The sequence below is a fragment of the Poecilia latipinna genome, unplaced genomic scaffold (genome assembly GCF_001443285.1).
Source record: "Poecilia latipinna isolate Pla-1442-1.1 unplaced genomic scaffold, P_latipinna-1.0 Scaffold236, whole genome shotgun sequence".
In the NCBI taxonomy this organism is placed as follows: Eukaryota; Metazoa; Chordata; class Actinopteri; order Cyprinodontiformes; family Poeciliidae; genus Poecilia; species Poecilia latipinna.
The window spans coordinates 330,337-347,597 of NW_015112852.1; the positions used below are offsets into that span (position 1 = coordinate 330,337).

At 39.8% G+C, this 17,261-nt stretch overlaps 1 protein-coding gene across 1 annotated transcript in view; it reads right to left on the bottom strand.

Moving 5' to 3' along the window:
* LOC106947342 (cadherin-7) overlaps positions 1-17,261 on the bottom strand; it is a 149,316-nt gene that overhangs the window by 128,093 nt on the left and 3,962 nt on the right. Inside the window, exon 2 of the mRNA XM_015032265.1 lies at positions 9,704-10,275. Coding sequence (XP_014887751.1) covers positions 9,704-9,943 — 240 coding nt within the window. The 5' untranslated portion in view covers positions 9,944-10,275. The remainder of the gene's footprint in view (positions 1-9,703; positions 10,276-17,261) is intronic.

Sequence of the window (17,261 nt, forward strand, 5' to 3'; positions counted from 1 at the left end):
ACTTTTTTTTTGTTTTTTTTTTTTTTTTTTTTTTTTTTGTTTGTTTTTTTATTAAAAAAAACACAAAAAAGAACTTTTTTTTTGTTTTTTTTTTTTTTTTTTTTTTTTTTGTTTGTTTTTTTATTAAAAAAAACACAAAAAAGAACTTTTTTTTTGTTTTTTTTTTTTTTTTTTTTTTTTTTTTTTTTTTTTTATATAGAAAAAAACACAAAGATCCATACTCAAAAAGCTCTGCACATGAGATAACATCAGTTTGGAAGAAAGAAAAACAAACTGACAATTTTTGCCAGTTTGAGAATTGCCATATTTCAACAGCAACGACTAAGAAAACCATGGAAGGCTTTCTCCACAACTAATTTAATGCGAGTCTTCTTGTATATTTTCATTGTGGTTAATCCTCTTTGATTTGTCAAAGGAAGGCAGTGACTTCCAGGAGAATCCTCCGGTTGCCCAGAAACAGACCTGAACGCAACCAACTAAAATAGTTCATTAGAGAGACTTAAAGGTGCTGGTTGGAGGATTCTGTTACTCGAGAGCCATGTCCTATTGTTTCCACTCTCCTACCCTGGATTTAGTTTTCCAATCAACTGATGGATATCGGAATTGATCGATTCTACCGTCTCAAAGAAGACAGAACAATATTTAATCTTCTTTGCAATCAGAAAGGGCTTGTTTGGTTTCACTTATTGTCCAGATTTTGCCATCTTGATATTGACTGGCGGATTTGAAGAAGAGCAGCTTCATTTTCCCTGCCAGTCCAATCTATGCACCGAATTTGAATGCCGGTTTAAGGAGCCAGAATTAGGAGTCATTGTTGAGTGGAGTCTGCAGCCTGTATTGGTCTTAACTAGACCTCCATCTGAACTGCAGTGTCTTGATTGTGCCTTGATCGCACTGTGGACTTCAAATTTCACATATGAAAGTCACCAGTGCAGTGTTGACTCCAGCTCCCCCCATGGCACATATGAGAGAGACTGAGTGTAAACAATGTTCCTCTCCCTTGCCCTGCTGATAACCACCCTCTTGTCGGCTTTTTTGCTGCTGTTTTTTATCCTCTTTGAATCCCAGGCTCAGATAAAGGCTTCTCCCACCATCCCCACAGGCCTCGAGGATGCCTTACAAGCTCCCCGCAATGTGAGCTTCTGTCCCTGGGTGACAGTGTATGATGCCCCCCTCCCTCTGTCAGTTTGAATTAGCCTCTTTCCTCTCTGGCTCACAAAGCTGCTCTCGCTCCCCAGCTGCTGCTCTGGTGTGTTTGCAGCACCGGCGAGTGTGAGGAGATGCCATTGAGCCTGACCTTTGCAGCAGCACCCTGTGCTCTATGAGTCTAACCCATTTGACAGTAAACGCCAAGCAGAATGCTAATGAAGCAGCCTGCATCATATTGTGCTAAGTTCAATGTAATTATCTGTGGGATTACCCTGTCCCCCCCTGAATATTAAATAAACTGGTGTCTTTTAGACCCCCAAATTCTCCCCATGAGGTCAAAAATGGCTCATCGCGAACAATCGTTGTAGCTGATGTGCTAATGCTGTGCAATAAAAGGAAGCATGATAAAAGACCCATCCAGAGGTTTTAGTGCAAATTATGACTAATCTTTATGTGCCCTTCTCACTGAAATAAAACTGCCCCACAGTCACCGAGATCTCCAAGACTGTCCTAACGTCACTGGACAGAGACGCATAAAGAAAGCTTGATTTTGGAGGTGAAGTCAAATAAGGCTCTACCGCTTTGACAAAATGTTCCATACTGCTTTCTGTGGTCATCCTCTCTAAAAGGTTTTCTTTCCATCTATGAAATTTCCCAAAATTATGAGGAGTACCTGTACCTCAACCTTCACTTAAGCCCTATCGCTTGAGAAAGAACATCCCATTTCCATCAGCTTTTTAGCAACATGTAGTTTGTGCTGCCATTTATAATGCAATAATTTCTTTTTGTGTGCTGAAAATATTTAGTCTTTTTCATTAAAATGTATCACGATGAGACTCGTTTGTCAGCTTTTCTGTGTTAAAACTGTTTTTTTTTATTAGTTTGATGTAATATTCTAAACTTAAATTATGTGTCTTCATGAGATGTAAGTGGAAAATCCTCATAATTAACAAAAATGTCGGCTTGTGTAATTAATCTATGTAAACTGTTTTATTTATGATTCAGTCAGTGAAATAAATAACTTTTTAATGATATTCTAATTTATCAAATATGAATTTATATGACCACCAGGTCGCCTTTTTTTTCCCCCAACTCATCCGTCTTCATTCCTAAACTCGATCCCAGGGCTTCTTTTTAATAGTTTGCATAATTACTAAATAGCTGAAGAACTCGACATTTCCATTGATCTTCCAGCTACCTGCCTATATGGCGCAATTTGGAGGTGTGTGTACTTCTCACAAGCTTGGAGCTACATTCCATAGGTAGGATAGTGCACCATGATCTATATGTGTATGTTTGTCAGGTTGTGAGATGAGATCATTTTAATTACAGCCATAGCAACAGCAAGACGCCGCACAGAGTAGCATTGGACCTAAAGGATAAATATAAATGACTTGGAGCACTGCCAGCTTAATGTGTGTGATGAGGTTGTAGCTTTGGCATATGAAGCATGTTTGGCATTCAGAAAGTTGTGTGCAGACCACACATCATGGATACCTTGGCGACTGCCAGGCTCCTCCTCCTCCTATAGAGCTACTGAGCTCTATAACATGTAATAGGGAGTGTGCTGCTTTCTTGATTCACCATCAAGGATGTCTGTCATTTACTTCCTATCTGACTTTCAACGTCATGGAATAGTTGTCATATAGAGTGCATTTTCATTGTAATGAAAAATACCTTTTATGACAGTTACTTTTGTAAAAAGTCACATCCTTAACGAATGGTCTCACTCACAAAAACAGCTAATTCATTACATGTGCATATGAAGTTATTCAAAAATTGGTAGCATGCTTGCAAACATGAAAACATAAAAATTCAAGGTTTAAAGCAACAAGACTTAATGCAACATAGAGACATACACTCCAAGTTGCATAACAATTTATTTTTTTTTATTTTTTTTTTTGCTACGTTGCATAAACACTGCCTCCGAACCTCTCTTACTCAGCAGATGCTTTGCAAATATTTAGCAGCGTGAACACCCTGCAGAATCTGTTAATAGCATCATGTTTACCAAAAGTGCAAGTGTTTGTTAAGTGGTTGACTCGCTGCGGCGTTGTCGCTTGTTTAAATACAAGCATCACCGATCTCCGTTTAGCTTTTCGGAGGCTCTTTAATGTATGTTTCCGCCAGCTTGATGTGACTGCAGCTGATTCCAGGCCAGCACGCTTACCCGAGGCCGAGTGCCAAGGCGTAATGAGAGATTTGGTTGTGGAATTCAGAATCTGACAGAATGCATTAAAGCCAAGCAGACTGCAGATGCAAAGAGAGAGGCCGGGGCCAAAAGCGATGACTTCCCATTTTCCAACCAACTGTATCGCATTTTCCCTTTGCTTCCAGCCACACAAGTCGTGCAGCAGACTGTGCTTTTGTTTGGACACGGATTTCCATTGTTTGCCATGTTAGATATGAGGAAACAAGTGATGAAAGCAATTACTGCTCACACCACTCTGGTGTTCTGGTTTTGGCAGTAAAAGTGCTGGAAATTCAGAGCCGCAGCTGCATCCATTTCATCGTCTCCCCACGTCTTTTACTGCAGAGGCTGCATGAAGAATTCATTTCTATTAAGGTCATTTTCCTGACATGGCAGGACCTCCCTTGTCGCTCGAGGTCAGGGTGTCCCGCCCAGATATTTTACAGCAGCACTGTGACCTTGCAATACCAAACAAACCAACACTGTGTGACAAGTATGATCTGAGGGAACAAATAATGTGACAGCCTCTCAAGTTCTTGGGCAGCCTGGGCCTCCCATCGGGAGAAAAGGAATCAGATTTTCAGTATTTTTTGAAAGGGTGAGACTGAGTCTGGGTTGGGGGTTAGATGTAACGATGTAGATCCGTGTAACTTTTCACACTTTCAGTGTTGTGTTTCGTCACACTACTTGCATCAAGGATCAAAATTCAATTTATGAAAAGGTGCTGAAAATGGATTGGGGTTTTTTTTTGCGTGTATATTTCAAATACAATTATTCAAACAAAACATACGTAATCATTATAATGTTTGTGTAATTAATAAAGAAAAGGTTGTTTTAAAATGTCTCTGTGTTAAAGGGTTGCTTTAACAACCTTACGGTTTTTGGTGACACCCTTCATAGCAACGACTATCACGAAACATTGTCCAAGAATTGTTTGGCTTCAATTAACCTCAGTAAGTTAACGTAAAAAGACTTACACTTGACTTTTAATTTAACTTATACATAGTTCTTTTTTTTATCATATACATCAATATTTATCTGATGAATTATTTATTTGTAGGACTGTACCACTTGTTTGGCAAACCCTAAAAAAGCAAATCACTGAAAAATCATTCCGCACATGTAGAAAAAAAAACAAAAAACAAGGAGAATCTCTCGGAACGAAGCTTGAAAATAAATGTGTGTGTTTTCCACGTGGATAAGAAGCTCTCAACTACATGTCTATGAATAAGTAATCAGTCTGTTTGCATGCTTCAGGATTTACTAACAAGAAAAGCAATCAGGCCCAAGACAGTGCAAAAGAAAGAAAAAAAAAAGGCACTTCAGCTTCTTCAGAGAAATCTCTGTTTTATTTTGAAACGGGTTCTACTTTAGGCAAAGACAAAGCATCCGAAGATGATAAAGGTCCACGCTGCCCCTCCCTACAGTCAGCCTTAACAGCTATCTGGAGACACACAGATCACAGATGACAATATTTCACGACGGACACTTGGACATAAAAATGACCCTTAGCTGAACTCCAGCCGAGCCACAAATATGCTCAGTCTGATTTAGATGCTTTCCCCTCGCAGCATCCTCCTGGCAGAAAAGCAGAGAAGAAGAACAATAGGACAGTAAAATGTATCCTAATTCCAGCTGGAGATCCTAATTCAGTTCAGAGACGGTGAGGAAATGGGCTTGCGAGAGCAGACCCGGCAAATACGCGGCGGATAAGAACGATTATCCCGCAGATGAGCGGAAAGATGAAAACTAATTTAATAATAAGACCAGAAAATTCTGCAAGATAACGGGGATCTAGAGACCAATCCAAGGACCATCTGGCTTGTACTGCACATGCATGTGCCGTTTTCTGCAGCAGGAGGGCCCCCATTTATACTGGTGGTGCTAAAAGCTCAGAAGAAACAGTCTGCACAGTTGCACATTAATATTGTATTTCTCTTAACACTCTTCATACAGCAATTTTAAGATGCTTTTAGCCGTTTTATATTTGGGTTATGAGCTCAACACCAACAGTTACGTACAAATGGAGGAGCTCTGATCAAGTTTCTTGTGGCTAACACGGATGGTGATCCTCACCGCCTATGATTTCTTATTCTCGGCTCAGAAAAAGAGATTAAAAAATGTGCTTTGGTTTCTGTCTTAGAGGTAGTTTGGAATCCAACCAAAAATCAATCCATTGCAAGATCTTCGTAATTTATGGATCAAAGCATATCTTTAAAACTCGTACCTATAAAAAGGTGAATCATAGTGAATACTGGCAGCTGCTTTGCAAAATGGAGGGAGTTTATAATATTGATGCATTCAATAACAGAAAATATTTTTATGGTTTGACCTGCATGTTGCGAATCAGAGAAAATTGGTAGAGTATAATCTTTGGTAAGTTGCTTGGTGTATCTCTAGCTAAGAAGCAAATCAACCATTTTATGCTTTTATAAAGGCATAAAAAAAGCCTTCTTTTTATTTCTACCCATCCATTCATTGTCGTTGGAATATCTGAGATTGGGTCACGGAGGTAACGGGTAAGGGAAAAAATCCCAAATATCCCTTCCCACCTCATTCAGAGGGTTATCAAACCTTTCCCAAGATTGAAAGTATAAACAGTCACTCCAGTTAGTTTCTGGCCTCTGCTGCTATTCAGCAAAATAATGTTTGATTTTAATTTGCAGACTGCATTTCAGGGGTATTGGAAATGCAGAAGCTGATAACGGAGGTTAGAGAGGCTCTTTGATCTGATTTCTACAAATTTCCCCAGTAGACCTATTTGTTCTGCGAAGGTAGGCGGTGCAACACAGAGTAACATTCTCACGAGCGTCAAAAACTAATACTTTCCTGCACAACGTTGCACAGTTTGGAAGCAAATCAATGTTTATCACTTCACCTGCAGTGGTATTAATGTTTTGTCCGTACGGCGCACACCTGGGTGGAGAAAGGAGGCTTATCCTCAGGAAGTTCAAGCTCTTTTTGCAAAAGCATTTTGCAAAATACAATATATTTGCAGAAGGATTTTCAGATAGACTAGAATTAGAAAGGTATTGATATACTTTTACACTAAGCTGTACACCCTGTGACCACATGCAGCATAAGACTGCAGCATTTTATCGTGTATGTTCAACTAACAGAATGTGGAAAACCAGCGTCAAACCCTAAACAGCTAATAACACTAATCAGTGTCTGTAAGAATGGTACAGTGTAAGAATGTTGCATTTCTGTGACATTTAGTTTATTTAAATTTTTGTCCTCTGCATTGAGCACAAAATAATGTCTAAAGCTTTAAAGCAACAGGTCGTGTGAGTTTTGATGCTATTTTTCTAGCCGGTAGGAACTGGCTATGCTACATGCTACCTCGTTCTTAACAACAAGGGCAGATTTGGTTTTAGCAGTTTTTTTTTTTTATTTTATTTTGTGTCTAGAGAAATAATAAACAATCCCAAAACTTTGGAAGACGTAGCTCATGGGAGTTGTAAGGTGATGTGTTTCCTTTTCTAACTTTCTGTTGCAGACAACTGTACTACTTTGGCTAATTTGTGTGTGAAAGGAACAAGTGAAGAGATATGGTTTCTGCTGAGTTACATTTTTGCTATGTCTCCTCTAAACATATATAAAAATAAATCCCTAAAACTTTAAAAGAATGATGTGTTTTTAACTCATGCTCATAAAGAAACAGGTGGTGAAGATTGGATATTTGTGTCCTGATTAAAGCAATCCCGATATAATAAACAACTTCTTGAGATTTCAGCTGATAGTTTTCCAAGTTTTTGTAAACTATTCTGACGCAGCTAGCACCACAACTTCTGCTTGTTTGATAATAAACAGGTACAGGATTTGGTTTCAGTTGTGCTCTGATCTTTATTTTTATTTTACTTTCAATTAGGCCATATGTCAACAAAAACAACCGGAAGTTGAATTAAAGTTCAACTTATTACTATGGGCACTGTGGCTGACAAAAAAAATGTCTTTCCTGCAGAGTGTAAAGATACTTTGCTGCCCATACGCTAATAATTATGCTTCATAAATCATTTTGCAACCTTAAATATTTCCCACTTTTTTCTTGTGTTATTAATTCTACAAATAACTCTGATGTTTTAAACCAGCTGATGATAAAAGGTAATGAATTCCAGCTTCACACCATTCCTTCTTCAGTAAAGTAGCACTAACCTTGCAGCTACGTTGTTACTAAACCTGAAGAAAATACCGAGCGTACGGACAGAAAAGTACAAGAAAAACTAAACGGTTAGATTCGTTTGCATTTCTACGCAGTAACATTTATGAGCTTTTTCCTCCAGTTAGATGTTAAAGCAGAATCTTTGATTTCACTCAGTTTCCTTAATATATATTTACATAAAAATATGCACGATGCTCCAAACATGTATTTTATTTTCTGAAAAAAATAAATAAATACCTGTAGGCTGCTGGTCTTTGAACGACTCTGAAGATGAGAGTCGTGATTGCACTGCCAACTCTTATAAAAGAAGGATTAGTCCCCATATTTGTGCCTTATCTTAAACGTTTTTATGAGGTTTTTGTACTTATTTACATGCCAAAACTGGCATATCTTTGATCTATCAGTTTGGGCCTTGGCAGAGCAGCAAAAAGGCATATTTGTGTAATGTATACTTTTCCTGGGGACTTATTACAATGCAAATTACCTTGTCACATTGATGCTGATCTCAAAACTAAAAGCATAGGTTTTTAAGCCAGGCTTTCTGAAATAAAATGCAGAGTTCCTTCCTTCCCACGCAGTCTGTGAGGAGTCTTTTCATTTGTTTTGCATTTTATATAGGACAGTGGGAATATGCGCAACTCTGTAAAAACTCTGCTGCGTCCCAGTTTCTGCAGGTCTGTGTGTTAACAGGTTATTGATATACATATTACCATACAGGTGCACCAAACCTGCAGACATAAGGAAATATTTTTTAAGCAGAGAAAGATTCAGACACAGCTGATATGCATTTCCCACTAGAAAGTATTCAGACTTCTTCATTGTATTCTCTTCACAATGATCTCCAGAAGCATCTATCCTTTCCACCCCCCACCAAAAAAAAAGGCTTATTATCTTTCAAAGGTATTCACAACCATGGCTTAACAGTTTAATAACCGTTGGCAACCACCTCAGCGTCGAGGCTTCTTGGGTGTGCGTCTACAAGCTCGGCTCATCTGTTTTGGGGTATTTTCTCCCTGCAGATCGTCTCGCGCTCCGTCAAGGTTGAATGGGCACCGTCATTAGATGCCAGTTTTTAGTATTTCCAGAGATGTTCATTTGGATTCAAGTCTGGGCTCGGGTTTTGCTATGCAAGGACGGCCACAGCCTGCTCCTGAAGAGCTCTCCTAGTCCTCTGTTGCCTTGGCTGTATCAAGCAGATTGGAAGATGAATCATCAAGTCTTTTGGAGCAGGTATCCTTGAAGAATTTCTCCATTTGGCTGCTGCCATTTTACTTGCTATGGTGTCTAGTAACTTATTTCTCATTCCTGTCAGCATAATGGTGGTGTTTTTTCTCCATACCCAGCAATGAAAGTCCAGTCAAAAAGGTTCTATTTTGATTTCATTAGACTAAAGTTATGTTTTATTTCTCTTAGTCTAACATTCGCTAAGTTCTATTTTGGACAAATTTAAGCAGGCTCCTATGTATGTGTATTAAGGAGCAGCTTATAGGTCTTATAGGTGGTGAGTGTCAGAACTGGTTGAACTTCTGGACGGCACTTCTAGCTCCGCAATTGAACAAAACTTCACTAATGTGACCGATGTGTTCTTGCTGACCTCTCTGATCTTTTTCCCCAGTTCTGATGAGGATACTGGTGGTTTCAAACTTCTTCCATTCCAGCTCTGATGCTAAAACTCTTATTTGTTTCCATACGTGTCTCACTCCTCCCAGCAATATCTTCCTGCAATCGGAATAATTTGCCTTTTTCCCCAGACATCCCCTGCTCATGTTTGAATCCTGGGTTTTAGGCTCAAACTTTCTCTGCTTGCGTGTGAATTAATCAAGTTGATCAAGAAAACAAACTGTTCAGTTCCGGATGTGAGCAGAAGCAACTGAATTTACTCCGTGTTCTCTGCAAGCAGCGTCAGAAGGATGATGAGTATAACTTGAATGCAATGGTTTTCAGTGTCATTGCAAAGGGTATGATGAACATTTTGATGCCTGTTATGTTTATATGTTAGTGTTTTTTTGTTTTTTTTTTAAACTTACCTAAATCTCTGAAAACAAGTTTTTTGAGAAGGTCTTTTTTTTAGAAAACTGGATCTATTTACAACATGTAGTAAAACTTGGAAGAAGCAGAGGGGTGTGAATGCATTTTGGCAACACTTTAACTCGCAGCTCTCGACTGTTGAGCTTCGATAACCCGTGTTACGGATCACTCACCTTGCCGACGTAAAGAGGCTCGTTTCCTGTGTACTCCTCCAAAACGAAGAACTGGTTCCATACCCAGCTGCGTTTGTTCCTGTGCAGGGCCTCCCAGGAGTCCGGATCAGAGCGCAGGGACTTCTCCCCGTCCCCAGAGCTGGGACTCAGCCCCCAACAGCAGCAGCCTCTCCCCCGCAAGACAAACAGGAGCACCAGGAGAGCCAGGGCTCTGCATATGCCTGAGCAACACCAACCCATCGTCTGGGCTCCCCTCCAAAATGCACTGAAGCAAGAACAGGAGCAAAAATTAAAAAGAACTGAAATGTCAAAACCCTTGGGCTTTTATCCGAACAGTCCGGACTCTGCGTTTCACAAGAAAGCAGCAGCAATTGGACCCTGAAAAGAGCAGACGGGTTGAAAATGACTCAAATTCTGCATTTTTTTTTTTTTTGCTGTACAACTTCCTGTTTCTCCTTTATCGGAGAGGGGAAGTGGGATTATTGCTGCCGCTGTGGACCCAGAGAGCTGGCCGAGAGGTTCACCGGGGACTTGACTGGGGGGCTTGGACACTGACTCTTTGTAATTGGCACCTATCAGAACAGAAAAGAAGGGAAAGACAAAGACAGAGGAGAGAAGAGAGAGGAGAGTCAGCAGAATTGCCTCTATGACCGCAGTCACTTCTGACGGCGCGTAATGGGCCTGCCGATGCAATGATAATGGCATTTTTCCAGCAATCCTAAGGAAATAGGTGAAAGAATGAATAGAGCGGACAGGCAGTAAATGCAATGCACACACTCTCACCTACAGATGCTGCAAAGAGAATCAGGTGAGGTCAAAGTGTAAGATGGAGGAAGAAATGACAGGGCTTCTCAATGGATGCAAGCAAAGATATTTCACACCGAGCGAGACGACGACAGCATAACAATCAAACGCCATTCAGCAGCCTAACAATTATCCAGGCCTCCTCTCACCAAGGTCATTATTTTGTCATATTTTCTCTTTCTATAAGATGATAGCGACGGTGAATGGGACTCGCCACTCGACTCTAACAAGCCACACGATCTGAGCGGCGCACGCTCTCATCACCGTGATTAAAAAGAAATCTGAGCTGTCAGCGGCATGCGTGGAGGCCCGGCGATCCTGACCTCCACTCCAAGTGGGAAAAAAAAAACCACGTTGCTCCGGCTGGAGAGCAAAAGAGGGTGTGGAGGGGCAAGAAGGGGCTCGGGAGGCGTGGGGGTGGGGTTACGGGTCTGTCTCGCTGCCATCAACGGGCCACGACAGACTCCCAACCCCCCTGATGACGCCGGAACATGACGACCTGTCAGAGCCGAGGACAGCGGCGGGCTTTGACAGATAATGTTCTTCATGTCACAAAGCATCCTGGGAACTTCATGTGACGGCTGCTGTTATCAGTCCGTTTGAGGTGCAACGGTATCTTCAGCAGCACATCCAGAGCCTCGCGAAACATATTCATCTTGTCACATTTTACGTCCTTTAGCCACAAACTGCTGTGTATTTTAATGGGATATTGAGTGATAAACCAACACAAAGAAGTGCATCATTTTGGAATAGATGGAAAAGGTTTTTCACAGCCGGAGAGTCAAATTAAATGGAGAGCATGTAGGAACATCAATTTTAATACGTAGATGGATGTTGTGGCCTGAACCGTCTCGTTTTAGCTCTGACTGTAGGTTTAGGTTTGTCGTCTCTGGTTGTTCACGTGTTTGATGTGTTCCAGACACCAGCAGGCCCCGACCCTTCTTGGAACATGGAACGCCTTTGTGGAGGGCATCGTTTTACAGATCGGTGAGTAATGAGCGCAATGTTAGGGAAGCATTCAAAATGGAGACCTGTTAACAGGCATTAAAGCCATCTGTCCTGGCAATCACAACGTTCAGTGCTTTGGTGTTTTTTTTTTTTGCATATTTTTTGGCTCTAGCTTTTCACATGCAGCAACACCTACTAGCATAGCAGCAAGGCAAGCGTGCAACAGGTGACTCTAATGGACAATGCTATTGCGCAACAACGTGAACTTCTGATTGTGTACAATAAAAGCTGATGTTAACAGAATACATTTTTTTAATGAAACTGTATGATTGTCAATTAATTTTTAAAACTTAATTAAATTTATAAATACATTTGTTAAAAGGCAGAAGGATCTGCCTCTCTGCATGACGCTCTCCTTTTATGGGTGTTACACTAACAGCACAACGACCTTTTCAGACTTTCATAACTAAAGCAGAACCATGCATCTGTTTCCATCCACTTCACAAATATGCACTTGTCTCGTGTTAAACAACATAGCTGAAGCTCCTAGCTGATAAAATGTGCAAAAGGTCAATGGGTGTGAATATCTTTGCATGGAACCGTGATCCGAAGGTCTATGTGCGAACGTGAACTTCAGGATGGCGTTTTCTGACCACGCGTGCGTATGTTTGTTTCCTCTCTGACCTCTCTTTGTCTCTCCTCTATGTAGAGTATTGGCACAGCCCTGGGTGAGAAAGGTAATTGCTTTGGCATACAGTGACCTCTTTCTTCCCACACAGATCCCTTCCACTTCTCATTTTACTTCCTCTCCGTTCCCCTCAAGCAAGAACGAAAGGAAAAAAAAAAAAAAAAAAACGCACACCACACACATCCTGTGGAAGTGATTTGTTGTACTTCACCACAGGAAAGTCATTAGGCAACGCTAATAATTAATACAGAAATAAATCACAGCTGCAAAAACACCTCTGCGCAGAGACAGCTGAATGTTTGCAAGAGAAATCCTCACCGGTTGCAGATTTCCTTGATATTTGCGTGTATTTTCAGCCCACATGCTATGGAGGGAAAAAAATAAAATAAAAATACATGAACTCATCCCAATCGACTGAAAAAGTCGAAAAATATGGACACATTAACACACTCTTTATTGCGAGTTAGTGGCAGAGGTGAAAAGTGGAGCAGATGTGGCTGCAGGGCAACACGACTCGCGAAGGCCGGCCACAGCGCTGGTTGTTGTTCGACGGGGTCGAATCGAGCCAACTTAATGCATGTCATTTTGCTAAAGCACCAACGTGAGAGAGAGGAGATGGGAGCCTCATACAGATGGGAGATAATGCAGCCGTGGTGCACAAGAAGTGGGCTCACTAAAGCAGATATTGGCTTTTTATTTAATGAGTTTCTTCTGATTTACCATCGAGTTGATTTTAATTTATTAGGCGTGTCATGCACCGAGGAAATCGATGTTTTATTTTTCTTCTTGATGCGATTTATCATTTTGGAGAAACAAAGCATGAAATCCAGATGAAATATTTGACTGGCAAAAAAACAAAAAAAAACAAAACAAGAACGACAAGATCTTTATGTAGGCTTAAAAACTTCTCAGCATTAGTATAAAAAAGTACAATCTTGATTTAAAACGTAAAGTAAAAGACTCATATCTAATTGTGTTATCACAGTAGATGAGTTTCTATCTTGTTTTGTGCAAGAATGATAGGTGTTGATAGGAAAAGGCTTAATTTCTTCGGAGAAAAAAAAAGTGTGACTGTGGAGCCAAAAGTCTTTGCTGCTGGCAAACTGCAGTGTCTTCTGTCACTTTTTAAAGAGAAAATAACTTAAATATGCCTTTAAAGAGACATAATGCTTCCTCTTTTATGAGGTTGTTCTACCCTGCATGCAATGTTTTAGTGCCAACAGGTCCAAATTTAAGGACTGCAATAAACGAGCCTCTAACATTTAATTGAAATAAACTATCAGCACAAAATACAACCAACTGTGGCTACTTTTTTTTCTGGTCCTGTTGAAAAATACCACAGCATCATGTTGCCACCTCTATGTGCAGAGCAGATCCATCTCAGTCACATTGAACTATTATTTCTTATTTTACTGTCGCAATAGTTTTTTTGTTTGTTTTTTTATATATATCTTGCATTGTGAATGAATAAGTGTGTTGACAGATGGAGGCTAATTCATGCAGGCACATTCAAGAGTTTTGTTTCACTTTTCAAAGAAAGAATACCGTATAAATCTGCTTTTAGAGAGACATTTTGTTTCCTGCTGAATAAGGACGATCTCTCTGAGAAGGTCTTTCCAGTTTTATGCTTTCAAACCATCTAAATGTTCCTGTATGACAAGTTTGCTGGGGGGGGATAAATCAGACATTGTCATGATGTATCATCAACTCTGGCTAACTTCCTTTACCTTACTGAAAAACACAACAGGCACCCAGCGTGGTGCCATCACTTCCGAGTTTCATAGTGGAGTTGGCAGCACAAGCAGTGAAAAATGTCTCAAGGTATTATGACATTGTACAAAGGGAGCTTCCTACTTTTCAAGTATCATATCCAGGTTTTCTACTACACATCAGTTTGTTGAGCAAACGTCTTGAACATTTATATGCAACTGATTTATTCAACTTTTACGAAGCGACAGCATTTTCAATCTTTCTTTTAAAGAGACAATTTGTTCTTTTTTAAAAAAATATATATTTGCAATGTTCTGCTTCCAAACCCTCAAAATATTTCTAACTTTCAAGATTGCAAAGAAAAAAACAACTTAACTTTTCAGCTTTCGCTTAAATATATTCGAGACAATATAGCCATCCTCGTCACTTTCTTAACAACCCCAGAGCATAATGCTGCCAACGCCTGGGGACTGTGGCTCAAGTACGACACATTAATCAGAGAAAGATGCTGAATTTCCATCCTTTCAGACATCACCAGAGAGTACCAACAATCTGACGCTGGGTGAGTCTGGCTCAGCATTGGGCCACCTCCAGAGACTCATCGCTGACCAGTGTCAAAGTGATGTCATTAAATTAAGTGAAAATGTGAGCCAGAGCTGTGAATGTAAAGCGTCTTCCAGTCTTCCTTTGGCTCTGTTTCTCTTGCTCTAATCCCATTTTCCAGCCTCACAACAGGATTACCAGCACCGCAGCTCTCACTTTAGCAATCGCACGCCCTCTCCTATCCGTCCGCTCATCCATCACTTGGAAGGTGAAGCGGGAAATGCCATGAGAAGTTGTGCAAAGTTTAAGCTAAATATGTTTTAGGGCAGCTCCTAAATCAAGATTCTTCTCTCTCGTATTTTTTTTGTTTTTTTTTTTGTTTCAGGTAACGAGTGCAACACACCAGCGATGCTTTTCTCTTTGTTCCTGAAATAAAACAAGTAGTCGCCACATAACTGTAATAACCGTAATAAGAAGATTCATTGATTTTTACTGTCTGCACAAGTTTCCGTGTTATCCTTCAGGTTATTTACATCACACACACACACACACACACACACACACACACCGAGGGAGAGAGAGAGAGAGCAGACTCATGCTGAGCCAGAAGCTTGAACCTGAGCCCTCTGGCTGAAAGGATCCTCTCGCTGATTCCTACCATTCCTTCATTGATTTGCTTGAATACAACTTTCTCAACTAGATATGCAACTGATTGAACTTCACAGCAGAATATAAATATGTTTACATACAGAGAGTTATGATGCTGGGAGGTTAAGTTGTAGAAAAAGTAAAAGTCAGTTTGCTCTTATGGAAAAAAAAAAAAAGTATTAAAAAGTATAGAGAAAAGTATGCTTGTTGCCCCCGGTGGTTTTGTGTGAAGAAACATCTCTATTCCTAGATTTATCTTTCTAACCATAAAGGGCTTAAGAGCCGTTTTTCCACATTTGGACGTAAATAAAACTTGGAAATGGGGTCACTTCCATGGCTTGAGTTGTATTTCAGCTCTCAGCATCATGGTTTCTGATACGCTGACAAATGTGGGCTCACACATGCATTCAAATGAGGTGATACATTTGATGCAGCCATTGGGGGGTCTGTCATGTTATGTGGAGCATGCAAATAAAGCATTTGCTGCACAAACACTGTATATTTAAAGTTGGATATTAAACAGGCAGAGAAATGAGTTTTTTTTTTTTTTTAAAGACATTTCTTCAATTAAGTTTCCAAAGGGGGCGGGGTCTGGATGGTGTGGGTCAGGGCATTGACTCTGTTAGAGATATGGAGACAAAAAGGTTAGAAAAGAATCTTAAATCCATTGTGCTGCTCTCATATATCAGGAGCTGTGGCCAAGAATAATGGTTTAGAAATATTCTCAAAATTATGTAAGTATAAATGAATCAAAAAAATAGTCTCATAATGTAATTTAGCAGATCATTTATTAAATTAAAAATGCATTTAAGCTTGCTTTTTCATTCATATAAATGAATTGTATACAGAGTTTCTGCATCAACAGTATTAGTGGTTCAGCCATCCCCACAAGCCCCCACTGTCCCCTTTGCCAGCTCCAGTGTCCAATCTTCTGCCACCAAAACCAATTATGAATTGAAATTTAAATGCATTATCCACAAGCTGTAATTTGACATCAGAAACAACAGTGTGAACAAGCTCAGTATGTCTGCGAGGAGCCAGGTGTTCCAATATTTTAAGAAATTTGTATTCCTAATTTATATTCCTTGGACACCAAAATATGTTGTTGTTTTTTTTTGTTTTTTTTGTTTTGTTTTGTTTTCTAAAATAGTCATGTATTATTGTATTTTTTCCTCTTTTCTTTTAGAAATTCCATTTTCCTCATAAATCACATTTAAGAATATATATATATATATATATATATATATATATATATATATATATATATATATATATATATATATATATATATATATATTATATATATATATATATTTGTTTGTTTGGAAGAAGGATTTATTATCTGAGCCTGAGACTGTCACAAATTTGCAACAACATTGATTAAAGTCTTTAAAAAGTCATGGAAAAAGTCAATCCCACCCCTCACCTCCACCTCCAAACAACCATGCAAACAATCAGATTTACAAGAAAAATCATCTTCACCTATAGTGGAAAACAAAAACAAAAAAGCATGACATTTTGAATAGAGTTTCTATTAAATAGAAATGAAATTGTAACGCTAGTGCACTCAAGCAATAAATGAATGCAGCCAATGCACGCAAATACCACACACTCTATTTTTGTTTAGAAAGCTGAACTTGAGTAAAAATCATGGAAAATCGACTTCACTCCAAAACACACAACTTGGTCAAACAGAGCGGCATTTGCATCAACGCAGCCGAAGTTATTCAAAGATGAATTTTCTGTGACCTCGCCGCTTTTGACCCTCCTGTTAAACATCAATCACTGCGCATTAGCTGTCAACGCAGCTGCACCGAGCAGGAAAAGTTCGCAGCGCGTCTGGATCCGATCAGCCAGCCACGGTTTTCCCGACGAAATGAAACCAGAACTAAGACATGCGCGAATCATTTCCGCAGACCGACTAGAAGTTTGATGGTGGGGGGCGGGGGGGGATAGACCAGCAGCGAACATTAAGAAGACCAGGAGGTGGTAAATAAGCGCATGATGGGGAGCCAGGCAGCGGGGAAGCGCCGACAGTAAACATCCCCGTGAGCGCCCGCCGCAGGAAACCCGTGTCCGTGGAATACTAATGACAGGATAAACGATGGGATGAAATATACACAGATAATCCAAGCAAATGCATGAATTAAGTGAGCAACAGAGTGGAAATGACCCCCCCCCCCAAAAAAAAAAAAACAAACAAAACAAAATAAAATA